A 23747-nucleotide genomic window follows, 5' to 3' on the forward strand; every position below is an offset into this window, starting at 1 on the left:
AATTGCCTTTCCACACAAGTCTTTAAAATGTTTAATTATGCATGTGTAAAATTTCTGGAAAATGTCTAGACAAAGAAATTTAATTTTATTCTTAAAGAAAACAATCACATGCAGCCAAATTTAAAACAAAGCACATATCGTGCAGAATTTTTAGTCTTGCAATTGAAAGCTTACTTCATTTAAAAACTGTTTCTAATCAAATGTCAATGAATATATTGCTATCACGGCAGACTAAAAATACTGCATTCTCCTAAAAATAACACACGGCTTAAAGACATGCCAATGGAACTAGGCAAAGGATTCTAAATAGTCAAAATGATCACCTCATCCTCCTGATAAAGAAGACAATAAAAAGTAATTTAAACATATTAAATCCATTATTCACTTATATATTTTTATATATAAACCCAGTAATATGAATACGATTCCTAACAAACTATGTTGACTCTAGAATCAGAAACTGTACATTTTCTTCCTAAGATAGCACAAAGACTGCTACTCTTTGCAGGGTAAAATCCAGTTTTCTTTCCTCTCCACTCAGTTTTTTCCATGGTAAAAGATCAAATTTATATATGTATATATTTTTTCCTTTGGGATAGCTGCAGTATCCCACCAGGAAATGTCCCCATTATCTTAGTGGAAATAATACAATTTCTATATTTCAATGATGCCTTATAAAAATATAGGTTATCATAACAAAGGAAGATACCATAATAAATATTAATGTCACTTCTTAAAGTTCCAACCATGGATGTAATATAAAGTTTACAGACATCTGTGTCTAAAATGATAAATAAAATGTCAACTTAAACAAAAATTAACTGCAGACTCATCTGCTTAGAATTCAAATTAATGGGAATTTTTAGTTGCTTTCTGTTCTTTTCTATGAATATACTAAAGACATAATTCACCTCACCATTTTGAAAGTAGTCAAAAACATCTGACTCACAAATGCAGGGGCATTAAAAACCGAGTATAATAAAACCTTGTTCACTTAAATATAAGTCTTTTAATAAAATAAAGACAATATGAACTAGCCCCTATTATTAATCCTGACTTAGTGTTTCATAATTTAAGCTCCCTGAGTAAATACAACTTAATCCCACTTACTACTTAAACATTGCATATTAAAATTTATAAAAGTTGCAGTAGATTTTTAGATTAAGGACTTAATGTTTTTAAAATAATACTTAATGGTATAATTATATCTACTTACTCTTAGAAATACAATGATTTAGTAAGACCTATACATAAAACTTTTCATAATATATTACAGAAACATGATGTTTTAAAGAGAAATATTAAATAATACATAAGCATTAGTTCACAAGAATGCTCACTCTACTTATTGTCTACATCAAAGCTTACTTCAGCCTTGACACAGACAATAAATTATAAAGGACATATTTTATACTTAATCACAAATGGGTAATATGAGAGTAAGTTTCAAAAATGTCAGCAAAGGATGATTCTTAGGCAATCTGATGTCCTCATGCCGGGAAAATAACAAGAGGAGAGCAGTGCACTGAGGTCCCACCAAGACCCAGAACCTGTGGCTTCTGCAGATACCAAAAGAGGTGTAAAGTACTTCTCGGCGAGGTGTGGATGAGTACTTAGGTTTTTTAAGCATAAGCCTAAAAGTAAGAGATCCTGGGCTTCCCTGGTGGCGCAGTGGTTGGGAGTCCACCTGCCGATGCAGGGGACACGGGTTCGTGCCCCGGTCTGGGAAGATCCCACGTGCCGCGGAGCGGCTGGGCCTGTGAGCCATGGCCGCTGGGCCTGCGCGTCCGGAGCCTGTGCTCCTCGATGGGAGAGGCCATAGCAGTGAGAGGCCCGCGTACGGCAAAAAAAAAAAAAAACAAAAAACAAAGTAAGAGATCTTACTTGGTTTCCAAAATAAAAAATAGAATACATCTTTCAGCACAATTTTTTTGTATTAAAGATTATAATTTTTTTTTAAAGGTTACTTTACCTCAGGACTTTTTCGGTTCTGTAAAATGTGTTTGTCAGTTTCTTTGTTAGCAAAGTATCTAGTGCAGCCTCGGTTTAAATACTAGGACAAAGAAATTTAAAATATAATTAACAAATATGATCCACAGGAAAATGATACAAAAGAAAACACAACTTATCAAATAGTGCTAACGCTAAAGAATTTCTAAACATAACCTGAGTATCATTTAATCTCTCAATTAAAATCAATACTTCTATATACCATAAACATTTCATTCCTACTAATCACAGCAGGGATGGTGAAAATCCTAACCTGAAAATAGATTAAATTACATGATTAACATAAAAACCAATACCATAAAGCTTTCCTATTTTTCTAAGGTAGCAATTTTTTTAAAATATGTATCTCCAGTTTATTTATTCATTTTTAACATCTTTATTGAGTATAATTGCTTTACAGTGTTCTGTCAGTTTCTGCTGTATAACAAAGTGAATCAGCTATATGCATACGTGTATCCCCATATCCCATCCCTCTTGTGTCTCCCTCCCACCCTCCCTATCCCACCCCTCTAAGTGGTCACAAAGCACCGAGCGGATCTCCCTGTGCTATTCGGCTGCGTCCCACTAGCTATCTATTTTACATTTGGTAGCGTATATATGTCCATGCCACTCCCTCACTTCGTCCCAGTTAACCCTTCCCCCTCCCCATGTCCTCAAGTCTGTTCTCTCTGTCTGTGTCTTTATTCCTGTCCTGCCCTTAGGTTCATCAGAACCATTTTTTTTTTAGATTCCATATGTATGTTTTAGCATACGGTATTTGTTTTTCTCTTTCTGACTTACTTCACTCTGTATGACAGACCCTAGGTCCATCCACCTCACTACAAATAACTCAATTCTGTTTCTTTTTGTGGCTGAGTAATATTCCATTGTATATATGTGCCACATCTTCTTTATCCATTCATCTGTAGATGCACACTTAGGTTGCTTCCATGTACTGGCTATTGTAAATACTGCTGCAGTGAACTACGTGGTACATGACTCTTTTTGAATTGTGGCTTTATCAGGGTACATGCCCAGTAGTCGGATTGCTGGGTCATATGGTAGTTCTATTTGTAGCTTTTGAAGGAACCTCCATACTGTTCTCCATAGTGGCTGTATCAATTTACATTCCCACCAACAGTGCAAAAGGGTTCCCTTTTCTCCACACCCTCTCCAGCATTTATTGTTTCTAGACTTTTTGATGATGGCCATTCTGACCAATGTGAGGTGATACCTCATTGTAGTTTTGATTTGCATTTCTCTAATGATTAGTGATGTTGAGCATCCTTTCATGTGTTTGTTGGCAATCTGCAGTATCTTCTTTGGAGAAATGTCTATTTGGATCTTCTGCCCATTTTTGGATTGGGTTGTTTTTTTGATATTGAGCTGCATTAGCTGCTTGTGTATTTTGGAGATTAATCCTTTGTCAGTTGCTTCGTTTGCAAATATTTTCTCCCATTCTGAGGATTGTCTTTTCATCTTCTTTATGGTTTCCTTTGCTGTGAAAAACCTTTTAAGTTTCATTAGGTCCCATTTGTTTATTTTTGTTTTTATTTCCATTTCTGTAGGAGGTGGGTCAAAAAGGATCTTGCTGTGATTTATGTCATAGAGCGTTCTGCCTATGTTTTCCTCTAAGAGTTTTATAGTGTCTGGGCTTACATTTAGGTCTTTAATCCATTTGGAGTTTATTTTTGTGTATGGTGTTAAGAAGTGTTCTAATTTCATTCTTTTACATGTAGCTGTTCAGTTTTCCCAGCACCACTTACTGAAGAGGCTGGCTTTTCTCCATTGTATATTCTTGCCTCCTTTATCAAAAATAAGGTGACCATATGTGCATGAGTTTATCTCTGGGCTTTCAATCCTGTTCCATTGATCTATATTTCTGTTTTTGTGCCAGTACCATACTGTCTTCATTACTGTAGCTTTGTAGTATAGTCTGAAGTCCAGGAGCCTGATTCCTCCAGCTCCGTTTTTCCTTCTCAACATTGCTTTGGCTATTCGGGGTCTTTTGTGTTTCCAAACAAATTGTGCAATTTTTTGTTCTAGTTCTGTGAAAAATGCCATTGGTAGTTTGATGGGGATTGCAGTGAATCTGTAGATTGCTTTGGGTAGTATAGTCATTTTCACAATGTGGATTCTTCCAATCCAAGAACATGGTATATCTTGTATAATCTTTAATTTCTTTCAACAGTGTCTGATAGTTTTCTGCATACAGGTCTTTTGTCTCCTTAGGTAGGTTTATTCCTAGGTATTTTATTCTTTTTGTTGCAATGGTAAATGGGAGTGTTTCCTTAATTTCTCTTTCAGATATTTCATCATTAGTGTACAGGAATGCAAGAGATCTCTGTGCATTAAGTTTTTATTCTGCTACATTACCAAATTCATTGATTAGCTCTAGTAGTTTTCTGGTAGCATCTTTAGGATTCGCTATATATAGTATCATGTCATCTGCAAACAGTGACAGTTTTACTTCTTCTTTTCCGATTTGGATTCCTTTTTATTTCTTTTTCTTCTCTGATTGCCGTGGCTAAAGCCTCCAAAACTATGTTGAATAATGGTGGTGAGAGCGGGCAACCTTGTCTTCTTGCTGATCTTAGAGGAAATGGTTACAGTTTTTCACCATTGAGAATGATGTCGACTGTGGGTTATATATGGCCTTTATTATGTTGAGTTAGGTTCCCTCTATGCCTACTTTCTGGAGAGTTTTTATCATAAATGGGTGTTGAATTTTGTCAAAAGCGTTTTCTGCATCTATTGAGATGATCATATTGTTTTTATTCTTCAATTTGTTAATATGGGGTATCACATTGATTGATTTGCATATATATATATATATATATATATTTTTTTTTAATGGGTAATGAGAGCTCTTCCATCTTGTAATTGTTCCCTAGGGTGTATTTTACAAAACTGGGTGATTTTTAGTATGCTCCTTGAAAAAGAAAGAAGTTTTTTGTTGTTGTTGTTTGTTTGTTTGTTTAAAAGATGTTGGGGGTAGGAGTTTATTAATTAATTTATTTATTTTTGCTGTGTTGGGTCTTTGTTTCTGTGCAAGGGCTTTCTCTAGTTGTGGCAAGCAGGGGCCACTCATTGCGGTGCGTGGGCATCTCACTATCGAGGCCTCTCCTGTTGTGGAGCACAGGCTCCAGATGCGCAGGCTCAGTAGTTGTGGCTCACAGGCCCACTTGCTCCGCGGCATGTGGGATCTTCCCAGACCAGGGCTCGAACCCGTGTCCCCTGCACTAGCAGGCAGATTCTCAACCACTGCACCACCAGGGAAGCCCGATTTGCATATAATGAAGAAACCTTGCACTCCTGGGATAAACCCCACTTGATCACAGTGTATGATCCTTTTAATGTGCTGTTGGATTCTGTTTGCTAGTATTTTGTTGAGGATTTTTGCATCTAAGTTCATCAGAGATTCTGGCCTGTAGTTTCCTTTTTGTGTGACATCTTTGTCTGGTTTTGGTATCAGGGTGATGGTGGCCTCATAGAATGAGTTTGGGAGTGTTCCTCCCTCTGCTATATTTTGGAAGAGTTTGAGAAGGATAGGTGTTAGCTCGTCTCTAAATGTTTGATAGAATTCACCTGTAAAGCCATCTGGTCCTGGACTTTTGTTTGTTGGAAGGTTTTTAATCACTGTTTCAATTTCAGTGCTTGTGACTGGTCTGTTCACATTTTCTATGTCTTCCTAGTTCAGTCTCGGAAGGTTGCGCTTCTGTAAGAATTCGTCCATTTCTTCCAGGTTGTCCATTTTATTGGCAAGAGTTGCTTGTAGTAATCTCTCATGATCCTTTGTATTTCTGCAGTGTCAGATGTTACTTCTCCTTTTTCATTTCTAATTCTGTTGATTTGAGTCTTCTCCCTTTTTTTCTTGATGAGTCTGGCTAATCGTTTATCAATTTTATCTTCTCAAAGAAGCAGCTTTTAGTTTTACTGATCTTTGCTATTGTTTCCTTCATTTCTTTTTCATTTATTTCTGATCTGATCTTTATGATTTCTTTCCTTCTGCTAACTTTGGGGGTTTTTTGTTCTTCTTGCTCTAATTGCTTTAGGTGTAAGGTTAGGTGTTTATTTGAGATTTTTCTGTTTCTTGAGGTAGGACTGTATTGCTATAAACTTCCCTCTTAGAACTGCTTTTGCTGCATCCCACAGGTTTTGGGTTGTTGTGTTTTCATTGTCATTTGTTTCTAGGTATTTTCTGATTTCCTCTTTGATTTCTTCAGTGACCTCTTGGTTATTTAGTAGCGTATTTTTTGGCCTCCCTGTGTTTGTATTTTTTACAGTATTTTCCTGTAATTGATATCTAGTCTCATAGTGTTGTGGTACGAAAAGATACTTGATACGATTTCAGTTTTCTTAAATTTACCAAGGCTTGATTTGTGACCGAAGATATGGTCTATCCTGGAGAATGTTTCATGAACACTTGAGAAGAAAGTGTATTCTGTTGTTTTTGGATGGAATGTCCTATAAATATCAATTAAGTCCATCTTGTTTAATGTGTCATTTAAAGCTTGTGTTTCCTTATTTATTTTCGTTTTGGATGATCTGTCCATTGGTGAAAGTGGGGTGTTAAAGTCCCCTACTATGATTATGTTACTTTTGATTTCCCCTTTTATGGCTGTTAGCATTTGCCTTATGTATTGAGGTGTTCCTATGTTGGGTGCATAAATATTTATAATTGTTATTTCTTTTTCTTGGATTGATCCCTTGATCATTTCAGTGTCCTTCCTTGTCTCTTGTAACATTCTTTACTTTAAAGTCTATTTTGTCTGATATGACTATTGCTACTCCAGCTTTCTTGTGATTTCCATTTTCATGGAATATCTTTTTCCAACCCCTCACTTTCAGTCTGTATGTGTCCCTAGGTCTGAAGTGGGTCTCTTGTAGACAGCATATGTACGGGTCTTGTTTTTGTATCCATTCAGCCAGTCTGTTTTTTGGTTGGAGCATTTAATCCATTTACATTTAAGGTAATTATCAATATGTATGTTCCTATTACCATTTTCTTAATCGTTTTGGGGTTTTTTGTTTGTTTGTTTTACAGGATAATAAAATTTTAATGAAAATTTCCACAAGAAATTTTTTGACAGAATGTGAAGTTTTATTATTTGTCTTTATTATTTTGTCCTGAATGTACACATGAGGTTTCTGAATCAGAGCAGATTTTTTTTTATTTACCTTATAGCTAATAACAAGTGTGTTGTGCCCTTGTGTCTAAGTTCTTACACTTACACCAACATAATGAGAGCCAGGTCAAATATCCTACAAATACAAAGTCTGTCTTGTAGACGAGGGATATAGAAAATGAATTTTCTGTACTTACATACAGAAAAAATAAGCAGTCAACTCTCTGTACTTGTCATAGTCTTTTTGAAAATTTCTACTCTAATATGTTGGAATTTAAATAATTCTCTCCAGGGAAAATATAAGAGCATTGCCTAAAGCTTTACAATCCAAAGATGACTTATTTTCTCTTCAAGTGTGAAAATGTACCTCTGCAGTTAGGTAAATCTCTATAGAGTTTTCAATATCTATACAGTTGTAAATTAACTTCCATGGCTGGGTTTGTTTTTATAGGTCTTTTCCTTCTCTTTTCTTTCCTGCCTAGAGAAGTTCCTTTAGCATTTTTTGTAAAGCTGGTTTGGTGGTGCTGAATTCTCTTAACTTTTGCTTACCTGTAAAGGTTTTAATTTCTTCATCAAATCTGAATGAGATCCTTGCCAGGTAGCGTAATCTTGGTTGTAGGTTTTTCCCTTTCATCACTTCTAATATATCCTGCCACTCCCTTCTGGCTTGCAGAGTTTCTACTGAAAGATCAGGTGTTAACCTTATGGAGATTCCCTTGTATGTTATTTGTTGCTTTTCCCCTGCTGCTTTTAATATTTTTTCTTTATATTTAATTTTTGATAGTTTGATTAATATGTGTCTTGGTGTGTTTCTCCTTGGATTTATCCTGTATGGGACTCTCTGTGCTTCCTGGACTTGATTGACTGTTTCGTTTCCCATGTTAGGGAAGTTTTTGACTATAATCTCTTCAAATATTTTCTCAGACCCTTTGTTTTTCTCTTCTTCTTCTGGGATCCCTATAATTCGAATGTTGGTGTGTTTACTGTCGTCCCAGAGGTCTCTGAGACTGTCCTCAATGCTTTTCATTCTTTTTTCTTTATTCTGCTCCCTGGCTGTTATTTCCACCATTTTATCTTCCAGCTCACTTATCCGTTCTTCTGCCTCAGTTACTCCGTTACTGGTTCATTCGAGAGTATTTTTAATTTCAGCAATTGTGTTGTTCATACCTGTTTGTTTCATCTTTAGTTCTTCCAGGTCCTTGTTAAATGTTTCTTGTATTTTCTCCATTCTATTTCCGAGATTTTGGATCATCTTTACTATCATTACTCTGAATTCTTTTTCAGGTAGTTGCCTATATCGTCTTCATTTATTTGGTCTTGTAGGTTTTTACCTTGCTCCTTCGTCCGTAACATATGTTTTTGGTGTTTCACTTTTTTTAATTTTTTTTTTGCAGTACGCGGGCCTCTCACCGCTGTGGCCTCTCCCGTTGCGGAGCACAGGCCCCGGACGCGCAGGCTCAGCGGCCATGGCTCACGGGCCCAGCCGCTCCGCAGCATGTGGGACCCTCCCGGACCGGGGCACAACCCGCATTCCCTGCATTGGCAGGCGGACTCTCAGCCACTGCGCCACCAGGGAAGCCCCCTCACTTTGTTTTTGATGGGTGGTGCTGTATTCCTGTCTTACTGGTTGTTTGGCCTGAGACGTCCAGCACTGGAGTTTGCAGGCAGTTGGATACAGCTGGGTCTTGATGCTGAGATGAGGACCTCCAGGAGGCCACACTCCAATTGATATTCCCTGGTGTCTGAGGTTCTCTGTTAGTCCAGCGGTTTGGACTCGGAGTTCCCACCCCAGAAGCTCAGGCCCAACCTGTGGCCTGGGAACCAAGATCCTGCAAGCACGTGGCAGGCGAAGTCATGGTCCTCCAAAGACACGGACATCCACATCCCTGGAACTGCTTGGCTGGGGCACGGTGGTGGGGACCTGGAGTCACCGGAGGGGCAGGGTGGTGGCCTGAGGCACACAGGGCGGCTTGGTGTCCTCAGGGTCAGAACTGGGCCATGTACGGCCCCCACGCCACCCAGTGCACCAGGGACTCCGCCTGGGCTTGACAGGCATCTGCACCCCGGATTCATGTCCGAGCCCCAGATTTACGTCAGTGACCCCGGTTTCATGTCTGAGGCCCCGAATTTACATCTCAAAGGTAGCAATTTTAAATCTTCTCAGGGTTAAATCTTATTGAAGATACAGTTCATAAGATATGAACTAAATATGTGAAAAGTCTCAAATAAGGACCCACACTGTGGTTTAATATTTTGAGTAATATTTTAAATTCTGAAAAATTAACAAATAATATTCTTGAGTTTCTTAATTTTTGATTTTTACAATCCGTCCTTCAAAACATGCCTTTCATACTGACTGTTAACACTAACTGTACATAAATTACAACACTTGCTTTATGGACCTTCACAGGTATTCAAATAACCATTTCAGCTTTTATCTCAATGATTTACTTTCCTGCCCAGAAGCCTTTAAAGGCTAAGTGCTTTGCAAACACAGAATAAGGGAAGCAGCTGAGAAGAAAATAATATACTGGTCTTGAAGAGAATCTTTTACCCACACTTAAGGGGTGGGGTCGTTCAGGAAGGACATGCACAGGGAACAGGATGAGAAAATTTTTTAAACATCTCAGCTTTTCTTAAATCAGGTCACTAGGATTCCACTGTCCCATGGCATGAATTCCAAGGTTAAATATATCGCTAACATATTATATACCAAGAAAAAATTTACAGTAAATTTTGAATGATTTAGGGATAAATTAATACTTTAGATGATCAATACATTTATCTCCCCCCATTACAGTGAAATATTAAAATACAGTTAAAACCAGAAAATAATATGCAGTGAATTTTTCTTTGTACCCTAGAATCTTGGGGGAAAGAATAAAATAGAAGGGAGAGGGGATAATACTGATAAGCACTTTCAATTGACTATTTCAAAACAGAGTTCTTTTATTTAGTAGGATAATAGTAGCTTAACTATATAGAGCCAAAACAAATGTTTTCTTTGCTACCAAGAGTTTTATCCACCCGCCCCAACTGTTTTATCAAATACTTGGCTTTTGGACAGATGCACTTGATGTTAAAACCTAAGAAAAATACTTGTTTCTTCTAACTTTTCTGTAACTAGAAAGCTATAACTATTCTTGTCACCCATTCTCATTCTATCCAAGCTTTATTTATATTCAAGGATTCTTGCATGACTATAACGAATGCTTCCATGGAACATGTGCAAAAATATTTCAAATTTTTGAAAAATACAAGCATTTTAAACCTTCTATTTTCTAAAGTACATGTGGAGTTAATATGGGTGCTTTCAAACAGATGTATCTCTACAATTCTTTACATACTAATTTGGATAGAATAGTGACCAAAAAAATGTGGGGGGGAAAGCACTCACCCTGCTGTAGAGTTTCTCCTTTGTCTTTACAACTTTACCCTTGAGTTATGACTGGAGGTCTAAACTAAACCCGAGAAAAGCCTGTTGAAATGACCAACACACTTTTAAGTCACTCTAAGGCAGAATCATTTGGGGGAAGGAATACAGAGGTGTGTGTACACCTGCCTGAGAGGAATATCCAAGATGGCAGGTGTTTTGGGGTGAAAGGTAATGCTGTTCCATGAGTTTCCTCTTATCACCAAAAGGACTCTCCCAGTTCATGCCACAGAGACAAGAAACTCTCTGACCTGATAAAGCATTTCAGTGGCTGCCCCCTTAGGATGGCTGTCCTTGTGCCAGGAAAGACTGTACATTCTGAGACACAGAAACTATGTTCCCAAGCCCCCAAGTAGAAAGAAATGCTATATTAAGACAAGAATAGTCACATCACTTTATCATTAACTCAGTGCTGACAAAGCCACATCATCATTATTAAATTTTATATGATTCAGATTAATTTATATTCCTTTTCTAAAAATCATTGTAGAGAAATGCCTCTTCTACTGTCATGAAGATAATGTGAGCAACTAACTTCAAATTCCAATTAATTTGGTGAGTTCTAGAGAAGGTTAAACATTTCATAATTATATAAATAGATGCAGTTATAAAGCATTTTAAAACAACAGAGTTTTTAAATTTCCAAATATACATTAAAAGAAATTGATTGACGTAACAAAGAAGAAGCCAGGTTGCAAACACACACACACACTCACCCACAGAACAATAATTACGTATAAATATGTGTCATGATTCTCAAATGGAGGACTTCTGGCCAAAGAGGAGTGTGAGAATCGCCTGGAGAACTTCATACAAACTGCATTCCCTACCCGCACCCCGTGATTCCCATAGCCCACACAGTGACACTACTTTCTAGCTGAGACTCTGTCATTACGCTAGCCACCCCGCAGTCACCACTTCCTGAAACTCAATATTGACTTGTGATCCTTGGCACTCCTGATCTCCTTGTACTTCTCTCACCACTCCACTTGTGCTTTCTTTCTGGGGCAACTCTTCATCTGCTCAGCCTCTTCAACTCCAGAGTGTGGATCCCGGCACATGCTTTTCTACGTTATGCAATCTCTCTGGACAACCTCCACTACTCACTGTCACAGTTCTGACTACCACCAGGGTACTGACATCTCCCAAACCTGTCCCTGCAGCACTGACCTGATCTTAGTCTACCCAAGAGTCTTCCAAGCAGCTCCACTCAGATGACCCACAGGCTCCAAAACTGGACTCATCCTACACGCCATCCATCTTCCACCTGGCCTCAGCATGGTACTTAGAGTCACCCAGTTACCCTAATCGTGTTTTGGGAAATCATTCAGACTCCCCCTTCTCCTCACCTAATTCAGTCTCCAAGTCCTGTCAATTTTACCTCCTCCTATTTCACACATCCCCTCCCCCAGTAATCCTGCCATCACTAAAGCAAATTCAGGCACCGAGTAACTGCTACATCACTGAAAGCCACAGGTTCCCAACCCATTTACCCACGGCTGCAATTTCTAGCCATCCCCTGCCCTACCCTCTTAAAGCTATCTTCCATATTAAACCCAGAGGTAAGTACAGAACTGATATCCAACTTTCTACTTAACACCCTTCGATCAGCTCCCTACTCACCACAGAAGTAAGACCAAACTCTCTAGCCTCACCTCCCACCCCTTCCTGTCCTACCATTTAAGCTCCCTAGCCTCACCTCCCACCCCTTCCTGTCCTACCATTTAAGCTATTTCCTGCCTTTCTTTGTTCATCTTTTTGCATCTAACAGGAATACCTCCACATGTTTCTTCCTCTAGTTATAGTTAACACTTGAAAATCCTTCAGGATTCTGATCAAGCATCAACTGTTCCAGTAAAGTTTTTCCAAACTCACCAGCACCCTATGCATCTCTCTCACTTATCATTTGACATATCAGTCAGACTGTGTGTGTGTGTGTGTGTGTGTGTGTGTGTGTGCGTTTCCCAGCAATTTAAGTTACTCAGAAGCAGGAACTGTGTCTCATTTATCTTTTTAACTCTGGCACAATGCCTGGTACCCAATGGGTAAGGAATAAATATTTGTTGAACTGAATTAAGGAAGACAAGTAGGGGTCCTTTATTAATTCAGTGGTCAAACTCTTTTTTACAAATAAGTGAAAGGTAACATTAAAGCTAGCATTACAGAACTATTATAAACTTCTTATTGAGTTTAAGGGGTTTAGCATCTATCCTTTTACCTATCCCATATGTACCTCCTCATATAGTGTTATAAACTCAGCAGTAAATCTCAATACAGATCTACTTAGTACGAAAGTCATTCTATTACACTGAACGTACACATTCATATTACACTGAGCTTAATGTAAGTTATATGCAACTAGACATCAAAATCCACTGAAATAAGTTTTAGAATAGAAGGCAACTCAATTTGCAAAAATTGTATGAAATTTCTTTTCATCCAACCTACCCGAAAATTATCTGGGGAGCTCAAATGAAGTCTTTCCCTAGTATCTTCAGAAGCACCGGCACACAACCTATAAAAGATATGATAATTCCTTTCCTCTTTGCCTTGAACACAGATCCTAGATTTCTCTAGAAGATAATGTGAAACAAATCCTCCAACAACTGAACTCTAAAAAACAAAACAGAGAAATTACATTTTTGCATTTAAAGTCTTAAAGTATAACCTACCAATGTTAAATTATCTTTTCTAATAATCATTTGTCTATCAAAGAGGTTGTAATTTATGAAATAAAGGGGAAAAAACAGGTAACTAAATGTAAGTTTATAGTATTTCTAGAGATCACAGTGAACATATATATTATCCCAACTGTTTAAAAGTAAAAGAGGAAAATTTAAATATATTTGCCATGAGTTCAAGTACAGCACCCGTTCTATCAAGACCCTGTATTTTCCAAAAACACTCCCCAAACGTATTACCCCGAAACTCACTCTCACTTACCTTTTCATTGAAATGTATTTCTACAAATTTCCCAAATCGACTGCTATTATTGTTGCGAACAGTCTTTGCATTTCCAAAGGCTTCTAAGAGTGGGTTAGCTATTGAAAAAGAAATGAAAATACGCCATCAGAAAGTCTGCATGAAGGAAAATTACAAAGCAAAATGCACAGTATGTTTCCATTTATTAACAAACATAAATAACTAGAAAAATATTCTCAGAAACATTAACATGAATGAATTCACTTGTAATGTCAAATCCCACAAATATTTATTGACTACCACTATGTTTGGGCCCTATTAAAGTGCAAGAGATGGAAAAGTTACTCAAAATTTATTAAAAAAAAAAAAGAAAAAGGAAGTGTTATGAGAAAGACGAAATTTTCAAAAGTCACTAGGTTACAAAATTTATAACTCAACTTTAAAAATTACTCCCTAAAAATGTTATGGTTTTCACATCAGCCCTACAAGAGCAGTGATGATAGTAAAGAAAGCAGCAAGCTTCCTGTGACGAAATACAGGCAAGAAGTTATTAGTTGACTTACATTTAAAAATATGTATTAATAAAACCTCCAGATTTAACATTTTTACACGCACATCCAACAAAATCTAACCAATAAGCGTTTACAGAATTACCTACGAAAGCTTCTCAGAACAATAGTTCTTGAAATCCCAATGAACAAATGTAAAATTTTAACTGTCTTCATTTTATAATTTCACACATTCTTTCTCTCTCTCTCTCTCTGTCTCTCTCTCTCCCTCTCTCTCTCTCTACCTGACTGGAAAAGAGCTCCTAGAGTCTATTCTGGTACTCACCAGTCTTAACTGTAAGCATACCAGAGTAGTGTCAATCTTACTCACATATTCCTTCAATAACCTCATAAGTTGCTTCATATGTTTACTGCTAGAGTATTTCTTATGAAATCTTTTAAAGTCCATTTCTCTTACTCTATCCGCAGTAGAAAGCTTAACTAGTCACTAAACCCTTTGAAAGATCACTCCCAGGTTGTTTCACTTGCTAAAATAAGAAAGTAGTAAAACTAAAAGAAATATTAGCATGTATTCCCACCTAAAGATTTCTATGGCCCTGCCAGTTAACATAAACTATTCTCCAGTACGGGGCTGTAGAGACATTTGGAATAACACTTTCCAACTGTCCTCAACTACAGCACGTTACACACTGCACAGTACGTTCTCATGGAAGAAACCAGGCTTATCTGGTTTCAAAGCAAATCTGTACCTCAAGTAAACAAGTCCGAATATTAATTAGTATTTTATTAAATTAACCCATTATTTGTTTTTTATTTATTTATTCAATTTTAAAGGGCAATTCCCTCACTAAAGGCACTCTACTGTGACTCTGCCTAGGTGTGTGTCACAGTACCACAGTGAGAACTGTAGATAAAAATTAGAAAATTATTTATATCAAGAAATATGAAAAACCTTATGGATGCAAACTTTAAAAATGTTTATTAGAGTCAAATTTATATTCATCTACATGCATATTTTACATAAGTGTGAAAAAAATGTATGTAACATTTGCCTGCCATGATATAGCAAAATGCATGAACATAAAAGGCCCCTGATAAATTTTTGTTCAACTGGAATTTTTCTTTAAAATGTCAAGAATATTAAAATATGCACTTAGTAGAGCATATAGTTAAGACGCCTGGGTTTATGTCCCATTTCCACAACTGATGAGCTTATTTACTCTTCAGAAAGTTACTGAAGCTCCTTCTACCTTAGCTTCTCATCTGTGAAGCAGGGATAAAATAGTACTTACCTGATATTCTATGGAGATTTAAGTTAGGTAACAGATTTTAAGCAAATCAGACAAGGCCTAACACATCCCACACATGTCAGTATCATCATCATTATTAAATACTTACTGAAGGGGTGAGAAGAGTGTCCAAAGAGGCCTGAAACACCTCAGAGAACTAAAAGGAGACCAATGTGACTAAAGCATAAGGCTGCAGAGGAACAACGACTCAATCAGACCAGAGGAGGTGGGGCAGGCCACACAGCACACTGGAGGTGATGATGTGAATTTGGGGTTTTAGCTTGAGAGAAATACGAAGCCAATAAAGGGCTCAGAGCAAAAGAGGTCACTCCAACTTCCACACAGAGAATAGGTTAAAGGGCAGCCTGACCATAAGAGGGGGGACCAGACAGGAACCTGTGCTGCAGGAGGCTGCTGCAGACTCAGCGTGACGGCAGCGGAGACCAAACAGGATCCGAGAAGTCTCTAAGGGGTGAGCAAGCACTGACAGCCCGGGGAAGTCAACTTACAGACTCCTGCTTTCCAAGTGTACTCTTTCATTGAAATGATTTCCCCCAGCACCTCATTTCCAAATAACCCTCTCCCTTTCTCCTTTACAAAAACAAGGTCAACAAAATAAACAGGAGGCAGGAGGGCTTCCTATATTCCTCTCATTCATCCGACAGATATTTATGGAGCATGTACTATGTATCAGGCACTATTCCAGGAGTTTGGAATATATAAAATCCCTGCCCTCTTAGCACGGACATGGGGTCGGGCGGGGGGGGGGGGGGCGGGGGGGCGGGGAAGAAAACAGACAATAAGTAAATGAGAAGATAACATCTGAGCAAAGATTTGTAGGAGATGGCAGAGCCTTTTGGATCTCTTGGAGAACACTCCAGACCACTTGGAGGATTCTTCTAAGTTAATTTCAGGACATATCTAGCAATGGAAAATAAGAATTTTAAAAATTAACAATACCTTCGACAATTCTATCATCAATGTCTTGACCGGTTCCATACGATTCCGTCAGATATCTGTTTAAAATACAGGATTAAAAAATTGCTGGATGAGAATGATATTGCATGCATTCTCTTTCTAATTTTAATATTATTTAATACATCTAAAATTTAAACCTGGATCATGCACTGGAATGGCTTATTTAAAAACTACAAGTTTATATTTAAATGCAACTACTATTCTGTTATAGCTTTTTAAACGTTTAAAATTCTATTTGGATGGCCTTTAACATCTAAATCAGCATTATTTTTAAAACTTTTAGGGAATACTCTGCTTTTAACCAACTATTTAGTTGTAAATATGCCACACATTGCACACAGAAACATTCACCTTTGACACTGGGAGGAGGGTTGTGGGGAGGTAGAAATAAGAAGGCCAACCATCATAAGCTTAAGGTAAAAAATGGTTTCACCCACTCTAATGGCAGGACTATTGAAAAAAGAACACAAAGGCTGGATTGTGAAGGAACATTCCAAGCTTTCCCTTTGCCTAACCAGCACTGGTCTTCTCCAGGATCCTCATGAGAATAGCATGTCAGAACTAGATTTCAACAATCTGCAGCTTAGCTTCCACATGTCTGTTCTTGTAAAAGGGATAGAGTCCACCATTTCAAACTATGTCATAAAGCATGCAAGAGTATTCAAAGTCAACGGGTTCAAATCTCAAGGAGATCTTTGTAACTCTTTGCTCATAACATGTTCATGGCAACACTATTCACAAGAGCCAAGAGATGGAAGCAACCCAAGTGCCCAAGTGCCCACTGAGGAATGAATGGGTAAACGAAATGTGATACATAACACACGAGGGAATATTACTCAGCCTTGAAAAGGAGGAAAATTCTGACACATGCCACAACATGGATGAACCTCAAGGACATCATGCTATAGGGGGATAAGCCAACCACAGAAAAACAAAAAGTATATGATCCACTTATATATATAAGGTATCTAGAGTAGTCAGAATCATAGAGGCAGGAAGTAGAATGGTGGTTGCCAGGGGCTGGGGTCAGGGGAAACGGGGAGTTGTTTAACGGGTACAGAGTTTTAGTTTTGTAAGGTGAAAGGTTCTGGAGACTGGCTGAACAACAATGTGAATATACTTAGCACTACTGAACTGTACACTTAGAAGTGGTTAAGATGGTGAATTTTATGTTATATATATATTTTTTACCACAATTAAGAAAAATCAACCTGCTCAAAGTACTCTAGGTCAGCTAAATACTCCTCACCTTAGAACAAATTTTGTATTTTCCGTTTTGCCAGCTCCTGATTCTCCAGATACAATGACAGACTGACTCATCTTGAGCACCTTCATGTCTCGAAAAGCCTTATCAGCTGGGGTCAAAACAATACATTAACGATGAACAGTGTATTAAATACAAAATTTTCCAAATCATAGAAAGTCCATTTACTATCAAAAAGCACTTGCGCCTAAAGAAATTATAATGTGTGTTTACAGTTACCAAAATGTTTAAATAAAATCATTGAAAAGTGTTCAAAACATCTCTAAAGGTATATACGTTAAACATTTTCTCTAGTTATCCTGACAGCTAGGTAATATGAAATCAAATAAACAACTCTTATGTTTGTACTAGAATGTCTCCATATTATGAGCTGTGGCTCAGCTTTTCCTCATACTAGAGCAGACCTGCAGAGAGATGAAAAATGCTCACTATGCATAACTAATGACATCCCCGGAGAAAAAAGCAAGAAGTAACGAGCTACCGATTAAGAAATCTGGCAGCCAAAATTTCTGCTGGAGAAAAAAAAATACATAACTGCACAATAAATCTGGGGGGGGGGGTTTCTGTAATACTACTATTAAATTTAAACATCGTGTAGGATTTTTCAGCATTTCAAAAACAGGCAAAAGTAACTGCTTTAAATTTTTTAGATTTGTGATGATTTATATATACAATTTTTCACTATCTTCATTACACTCCAACAATTTAGACTATAAGATGTCTTTAAGACTCCACGGACAAGATGAGCACAATTCAATTCTATTAAAGTGGGCTCAAATTAAAACAATTTTGATTAAAAATTAGGTCCTGACAAACTTAGCCCTATAAGGCAACTATTTCTCACCTCAGGCATGTGCTACCCATACCAGCGAAGAAAGCTCTACTAATGGCTTTTACTCTAAGGGCCAAATGCAAACTACACACAAGAGTATTCACACATCCCTTTGACCAATTTATCAGCAATCTATTCCACCCACTTTCGTGGAATCCTTGTAAAAACTTTTTTAGCAGTAAACAACTAAAAATAAAAGCTGGTTTATTTACATTTTAAACACGTAACTTGCTCCCATTGAGGTTCTAAGGATTTTGCACCATTTAGCCGGCTGACAGAACACATACCCATGCCCATCAGAGCATCACAGAACCAGAAGTCAATGTGCAGCTGCAGTGGACTTGGTGTACACATTCACCTTTGCCTAGTAGCACACAGTACACGGTCAGCCAAATCTAGAGGTGAAGCCCGGTTAGGCCATAATACAGGTACAAAGAGAAAGCCCAGAGAGAAACTAATTGCACTAAGAACCAGAACCAAAACGTGTCATCATTTAACTGCCAGCTATGTCTGAATCCCAAGGCTTAGCTAACATCTCTGTACCTGCAGTCACCAGCTATGGGGGACGCCTGTCAAATAACTCCCTCTCTGCTCCCTAGAGCTAAAGTGCTTTGAGATGAGAGAGCACCTGAGAAAGACAAAGACAGATGTTGCGGCCTTCCCACACGGATACCCCAGAGATATGAAGCATGTATCACTGTCGATCCTTTACATTTTACAGAGCCCTGATGCAGGACAAAGCATGGAAGACGGCTGCTCTCACAGCTCCCTTCTAGCCCAGGTAACGCGCTCACTAGTGATGACCTGGGTAACAGCAGACAGCCCGGGCCTCCTTCCTAGTTGTGGAAGGACACTTTTCAGGTGGAGTCAGAAGAAAACAATAGGTCAGCTTTTATTATGACCTACTTTCAACTGGGTGGACACGCTTAACGACACGGGCCTTTAACAAAGGTAATGAGGTACAACCGCCCCATGAGTTGGCCGCAAAAGTATCTTCCCCACCCTGTGTGAATACGTGCTCCTGACATGGTGACACATTCAGAATGCACACAAGCCCTCCAAAATACGTATTCAATTCATGGTACCTCTTATTAATCCAAAAGAAAAACTGAGTAAACCTGTACAAGTTAAAGAAAAATAAATATTAAGATACAATAAATTACTTACCAATTGCGAAGACATGAGGTGGCATCGTCCCAAGAGATTTTCCTTGGTACGACTTTATTGTTTCTGAAGAATATATCTTAGGTATGTCAAAGTACGGGTTCACTGCAATCAGAATGTTGGCCACATATGTCTAAGTGGGAAAGACGTAAACATAAAATTTTCCAATTACTGTTTTCATTTAAAACCAAACAAGGGTCACAGGAGAAAGAACACACAGCAAATAGACACCCCCAGTTCTCTCTATAAGTAGAACTCCTAAATCTGCATTTCTAGACCTAAATATTCCCTGATCTCTATAGGACCCATATTTCTCTAACTCTTAATAAATATTTACATCTTCTTAACCTACAGCCATCTAAAACTCAGCACATCCAAAATCAAAATCATCTCTCTTGACCTCCCTTTGCCTCAAAGGAAACATGCTCCTCCCACACACCCCCTCCCAGGTTCACCACTACCAGGTCTGCCTGGGCAGAGCTGAGTCTACACCTCCATCTCAGACACCTCCTGTTGACTCCACTTATGACATCTACTCTATGCCTACAGCCTGAGTTTTGCTTATTTGCATTCCTCGCCTAGACTACTTTCCTCACCCTGCTACTAAACAGTTTAACATAGCTCACAGGACCCTCTAGGCCCTGAGGAGTTTAACATAGCTCACAGGACCCTCTAGGCCCTGAAGAGTTTAACATAGCTCACAGGACCCTCTAGGCCCTGAAGAGTTTAACACAGCTCACAGGATCCTCTAGGCCTATGCCCATCACTGAAAGCCAAGGACTGATTTAGCTCAGTGGTGACCACTTGGTCCCAGATTTTTGCAAAACAGCCTATGCGCTAACCATTGCCTAGAATACTGACGGGCTAAATGTTTAGTGAGCAAGTGAAGCTTGCTTTTAAATCTGAAATTTCACTGTGGCTTCAAAAGACCAGAAAAATGCCACCAATAAGATTTATAAAATTCCTCGTGGATAGAAAGAAAGTTGTGGTTTAGCAATTAGTTGTGGTTTACTGGCCAAAGTAGGGCACACAAGACCATGTTTTTCTCTTTTCTGCTTCTAGTTGTGGAAGGGAAATGATGCAGAAACCCCAGCCTACTCATCTAAAATTCCATGAATGTTCCCAAAGATGTTTCCTGGAGTTGGGTAAAAAATAAGAAATTCCCGATAATAATGTTTCTATGGGAAACAAAAGGAAAGTAACAGAGACTTTAGTAACCAAGGGAAATGTTACATGTGAGTTAGCTATTGTTCTACTCAAATCTAAGGGAGAATGGTGGCAATTCTGGTTGGTGAGACATATAAAAATATCCAATTTAAACTATTCTGAACTGCTCCCCTCTCTTACATATATTATGATAATCATAACTCTATTTGTGTATTGCTGATATTCAATGGTTTTATAACTGAAAGGCATAACTGGCTAGGCAAAAACCCACCAGTCACGCCTTTCATTAACTTTGAAAATACTGGTTTTCCAAACAGGAGCTGATGACGCTGAACAGCCACTATCTAACACATGGGTCATATGCCCAACCGCATACACATCTTAGGTCAACTAAACATGATGTGAAAAAAAGACAACTAATTTTTTTGAAAGTACAATGAATTCTGCACGTAAACCTTCAGCTATCAATGGTCACAGTCGGCAAATGTAGCACCACTGCAGCACAGGAAGCCTTAAAAGACCAACGAAAATCCCATGGGTGTGAAGCTTTCCTATAAACATCCCAAATGAAAACAAAGTATCTCAATTTCTCTGAATAAGATCATTCTGTAAAGGTAATTTAAAATGCGTAAACTTCAAGAAAAAGATATTAAAACAATTAAAACTTGCTCAAATAAATAAGATTGTTCCACTACCACCAAGTGATGTTAGACATGGAAAGAAAAAATAGTAGCCAGTTCTTCTTGAAAGATGGTTACATCTAAATCAACTTTTACTGACTTATTACAAGTTAAGCTGCTTTAACAAACAAATTTTTTAAATTTGTATTATTTTAGTACCTAAAACAACATTTAGCACACATTAGATACTCAATATTAGTATGCTGATTAAGCGAATTTTGCTTCTAAATATATTTTAAATAAGAATAGCCATATATATATATGTGTGTGTATATATACATATTAACCGAAATACACTATTTAGTTGATTTTGAGAAAAATCAAGGAGGAAAGTAAAGACTTAATAACTATGTATAACTGAAAGACAGCAAGTAAACTCTTTTGGAAAAGACTAGATTAGTTCTATTTCCCAGCTGTCATTACTTGGACAGATGGCAAAGACTAAAGGTAATTTAGTCAGAATTAAGTAAGTACAATTAGGCAAATTGATAGTGATATAAAAGATTAAGAATGTCATTTGATCCAGGAAGTGTCAAAGAAGCCATGTGTTTTCTTCGTTCAAAAATAATGAAGAGTCCCATCTTTATAACAGGAGGGCTACAGTGTGGTAATTTACCTCCAGCCAACAAAGGGATATATAGAACTCATACGTGCCCAATGAATCATTATAATTAAAACAGACTAGTTAAGTATCCATCTGAATGGTGTGGTACAAACCCTATTTCCATTAAAAGCATTGTCTTTCATTTTTAAGTATCCTGGGTTTTTAGGGTAAGTTATCTATTTGGAATGAACTATTGCAACTATTCAGGCTCTATGATCAGCACTTCAGTGTGCTCGATATTTCCTCACGTACAGCCTTCTATTCTAATTCACACCGTTTTGTCTTCCAAGTTTTTCATTTCAATACGTATGCCTCATAGTCTGCCGTAAATGTTTTGCAGAACAATGTGGAAACTGCATCAATTAAACAGATCTACAGATACATGCCAAAAGTTAAAAAATCAAAACTCAAAATAATCAGTGTTCTTTTTTCTTAAATATCCAAACTGGATAGTTTTAAGTCTGAATGATATTAGATGATGCTCTGCATTCATTATTTCATTCTGCAAACATATATGAAGTGCCTACTAGGTACCATGTGTGGTCTAAGCCCTGGTGTCGGAGCAATACATCAGAAAAGAATCCTACCCTCATGGAGCTCCCACTCCGTTCAGTAGGATTTCCTGTTAGAAAATTTCAAGCTCAACAAAATCAAACAGTAGCACGTAAAATAATTATGCCCACAAAAACTTAACCTACAGGTAAAATACTTACGTAAATTCTGTCTTTACTGTATCGAACTTTGATATTATGGAGCAGTGTGGCTTCATTCAAATACATTAATGAACCTGAGATGGAAAATTTGTAAATCATTAGCTATTTGAAGAAAGAAAGTAAAATAAAACAATGCCATCTTAATCTGAATCGCTCTGATCCAAAGCTAAAATTCACCTGTTACGTTAGATTCAATTCCATCTTTTTCCTGGTACGTGTAAACCCCAGAGGCTGATGTAAAATGTATCTAGTTTACATATGTGTTACAGCGATATTTTTAAACAATAAATTTCCAGTGAGGTGAGTACCTCTAGTTTGTACCAGGTGAGTACAAAAAACCGAGTACAATTCAAGTGGAAAAAAAGAACTACTTTAGATAGTGCTGATTTTAATACATTTTGACACAAAAAAGATGAGTAGACGACACTAATCCCATCTGATGCTCAGAATTTTACAGGAAAAACACAAAAGATAAAATTTTAGAATGGGAAGGTCGTGTCATTCAGGCAGTGCCTCACAACCGATAGACTAAACAAGAATCCTGAAGAAATCTGTACGTCTTAAACCAGGATATGCAGCTAACTGACAGCAGCATCAGGGTAGAAATCTTGTTTTCCTAACGTCTGTTCTCCTAACGCTCTGACACATCCTGTTCTCCCAGCCTGATCTACTGCCCCGGCCCTCAGTCGCCTGAGCTCCATTTCCACGTTTCCACCACGCACTTGAGCAGACAAGCCCACTCTTCCCCCAACCACTCTGTTTCCATTATCAGCACCACCATTTCCCACTCATCTATTCTGCAAGCCTTGGTCAATACTAGGACCATCCTCTCTCCCCCTCCTTGCTCTAAGCCCATTTCCAAGTCTTTATACATTTAATAAAGTATAGCACAGCACCAGCTTCATGGCAGCCACTCAAAATTAGCACAATCTGAGTCTCTGAAATGTCTCTCCTTTCTTTCCATTTCCACAGCCCCAATCCCAGTTTAGGCGTCGTTACCTCTTCTGCAATCACAGCAGCCTCTCACTTGTCTACTGCCGCAGTCTCTCTCCTCTCTAACCCAGATTGCTCAGT

The 23747-nt window shown here is 37.9% G+C and overlaps 1 protein-coding gene across 3 annotated transcripts in view; it reads right to left on the reverse strand.

Moving 5' to 3' along the window:
* MYO6 (myosin VI) overlaps window positions 1-23747 on the reverse strand; it is a 142960-nt gene that overhangs the window by 55871 nt on the left and 63342 nt on the right. For all 3 annotated transcript variants that reach the window (XM_067702740.1, XM_067702738.1, XM_067702739.1), the window contains exons 4-10: window positions 22674-22747; window positions 19513-19642; window positions 17499-17604; window positions 16232-16287; window positions 13495-13592; window positions 13000-13164; window positions 1973-2053 (exon numbers count right to left, since the gene is read on the reverse strand). In XM_067702740.1, coding sequence (XP_067558841.1) covers window positions 1973-2053; window positions 13000-13164; window positions 13495-13592; window positions 16232-16287; window positions 17499-17604; window positions 19513-19642; window positions 22674-22747 — 710 coding nt within the window. The remainder of the gene's footprint in view (window positions 1-1972; window positions 2054-12999; window positions 13165-13494; window positions 13593-16231; window positions 16288-17498; window positions 17605-19512; window positions 19643-22673; window positions 22748-23747) is intronic.

This window comes from Pseudorca crassidens, chromosome 13 (genome assembly GCF_039906515.1).
Source record: "Pseudorca crassidens isolate mPseCra1 chromosome 13, mPseCra1.hap1, whole genome shotgun sequence".
Classification (NCBI taxonomy): Eukaryota; Metazoa; Chordata; class Mammalia; order Artiodactyla; family Delphinidae; genus Pseudorca; species Pseudorca crassidens.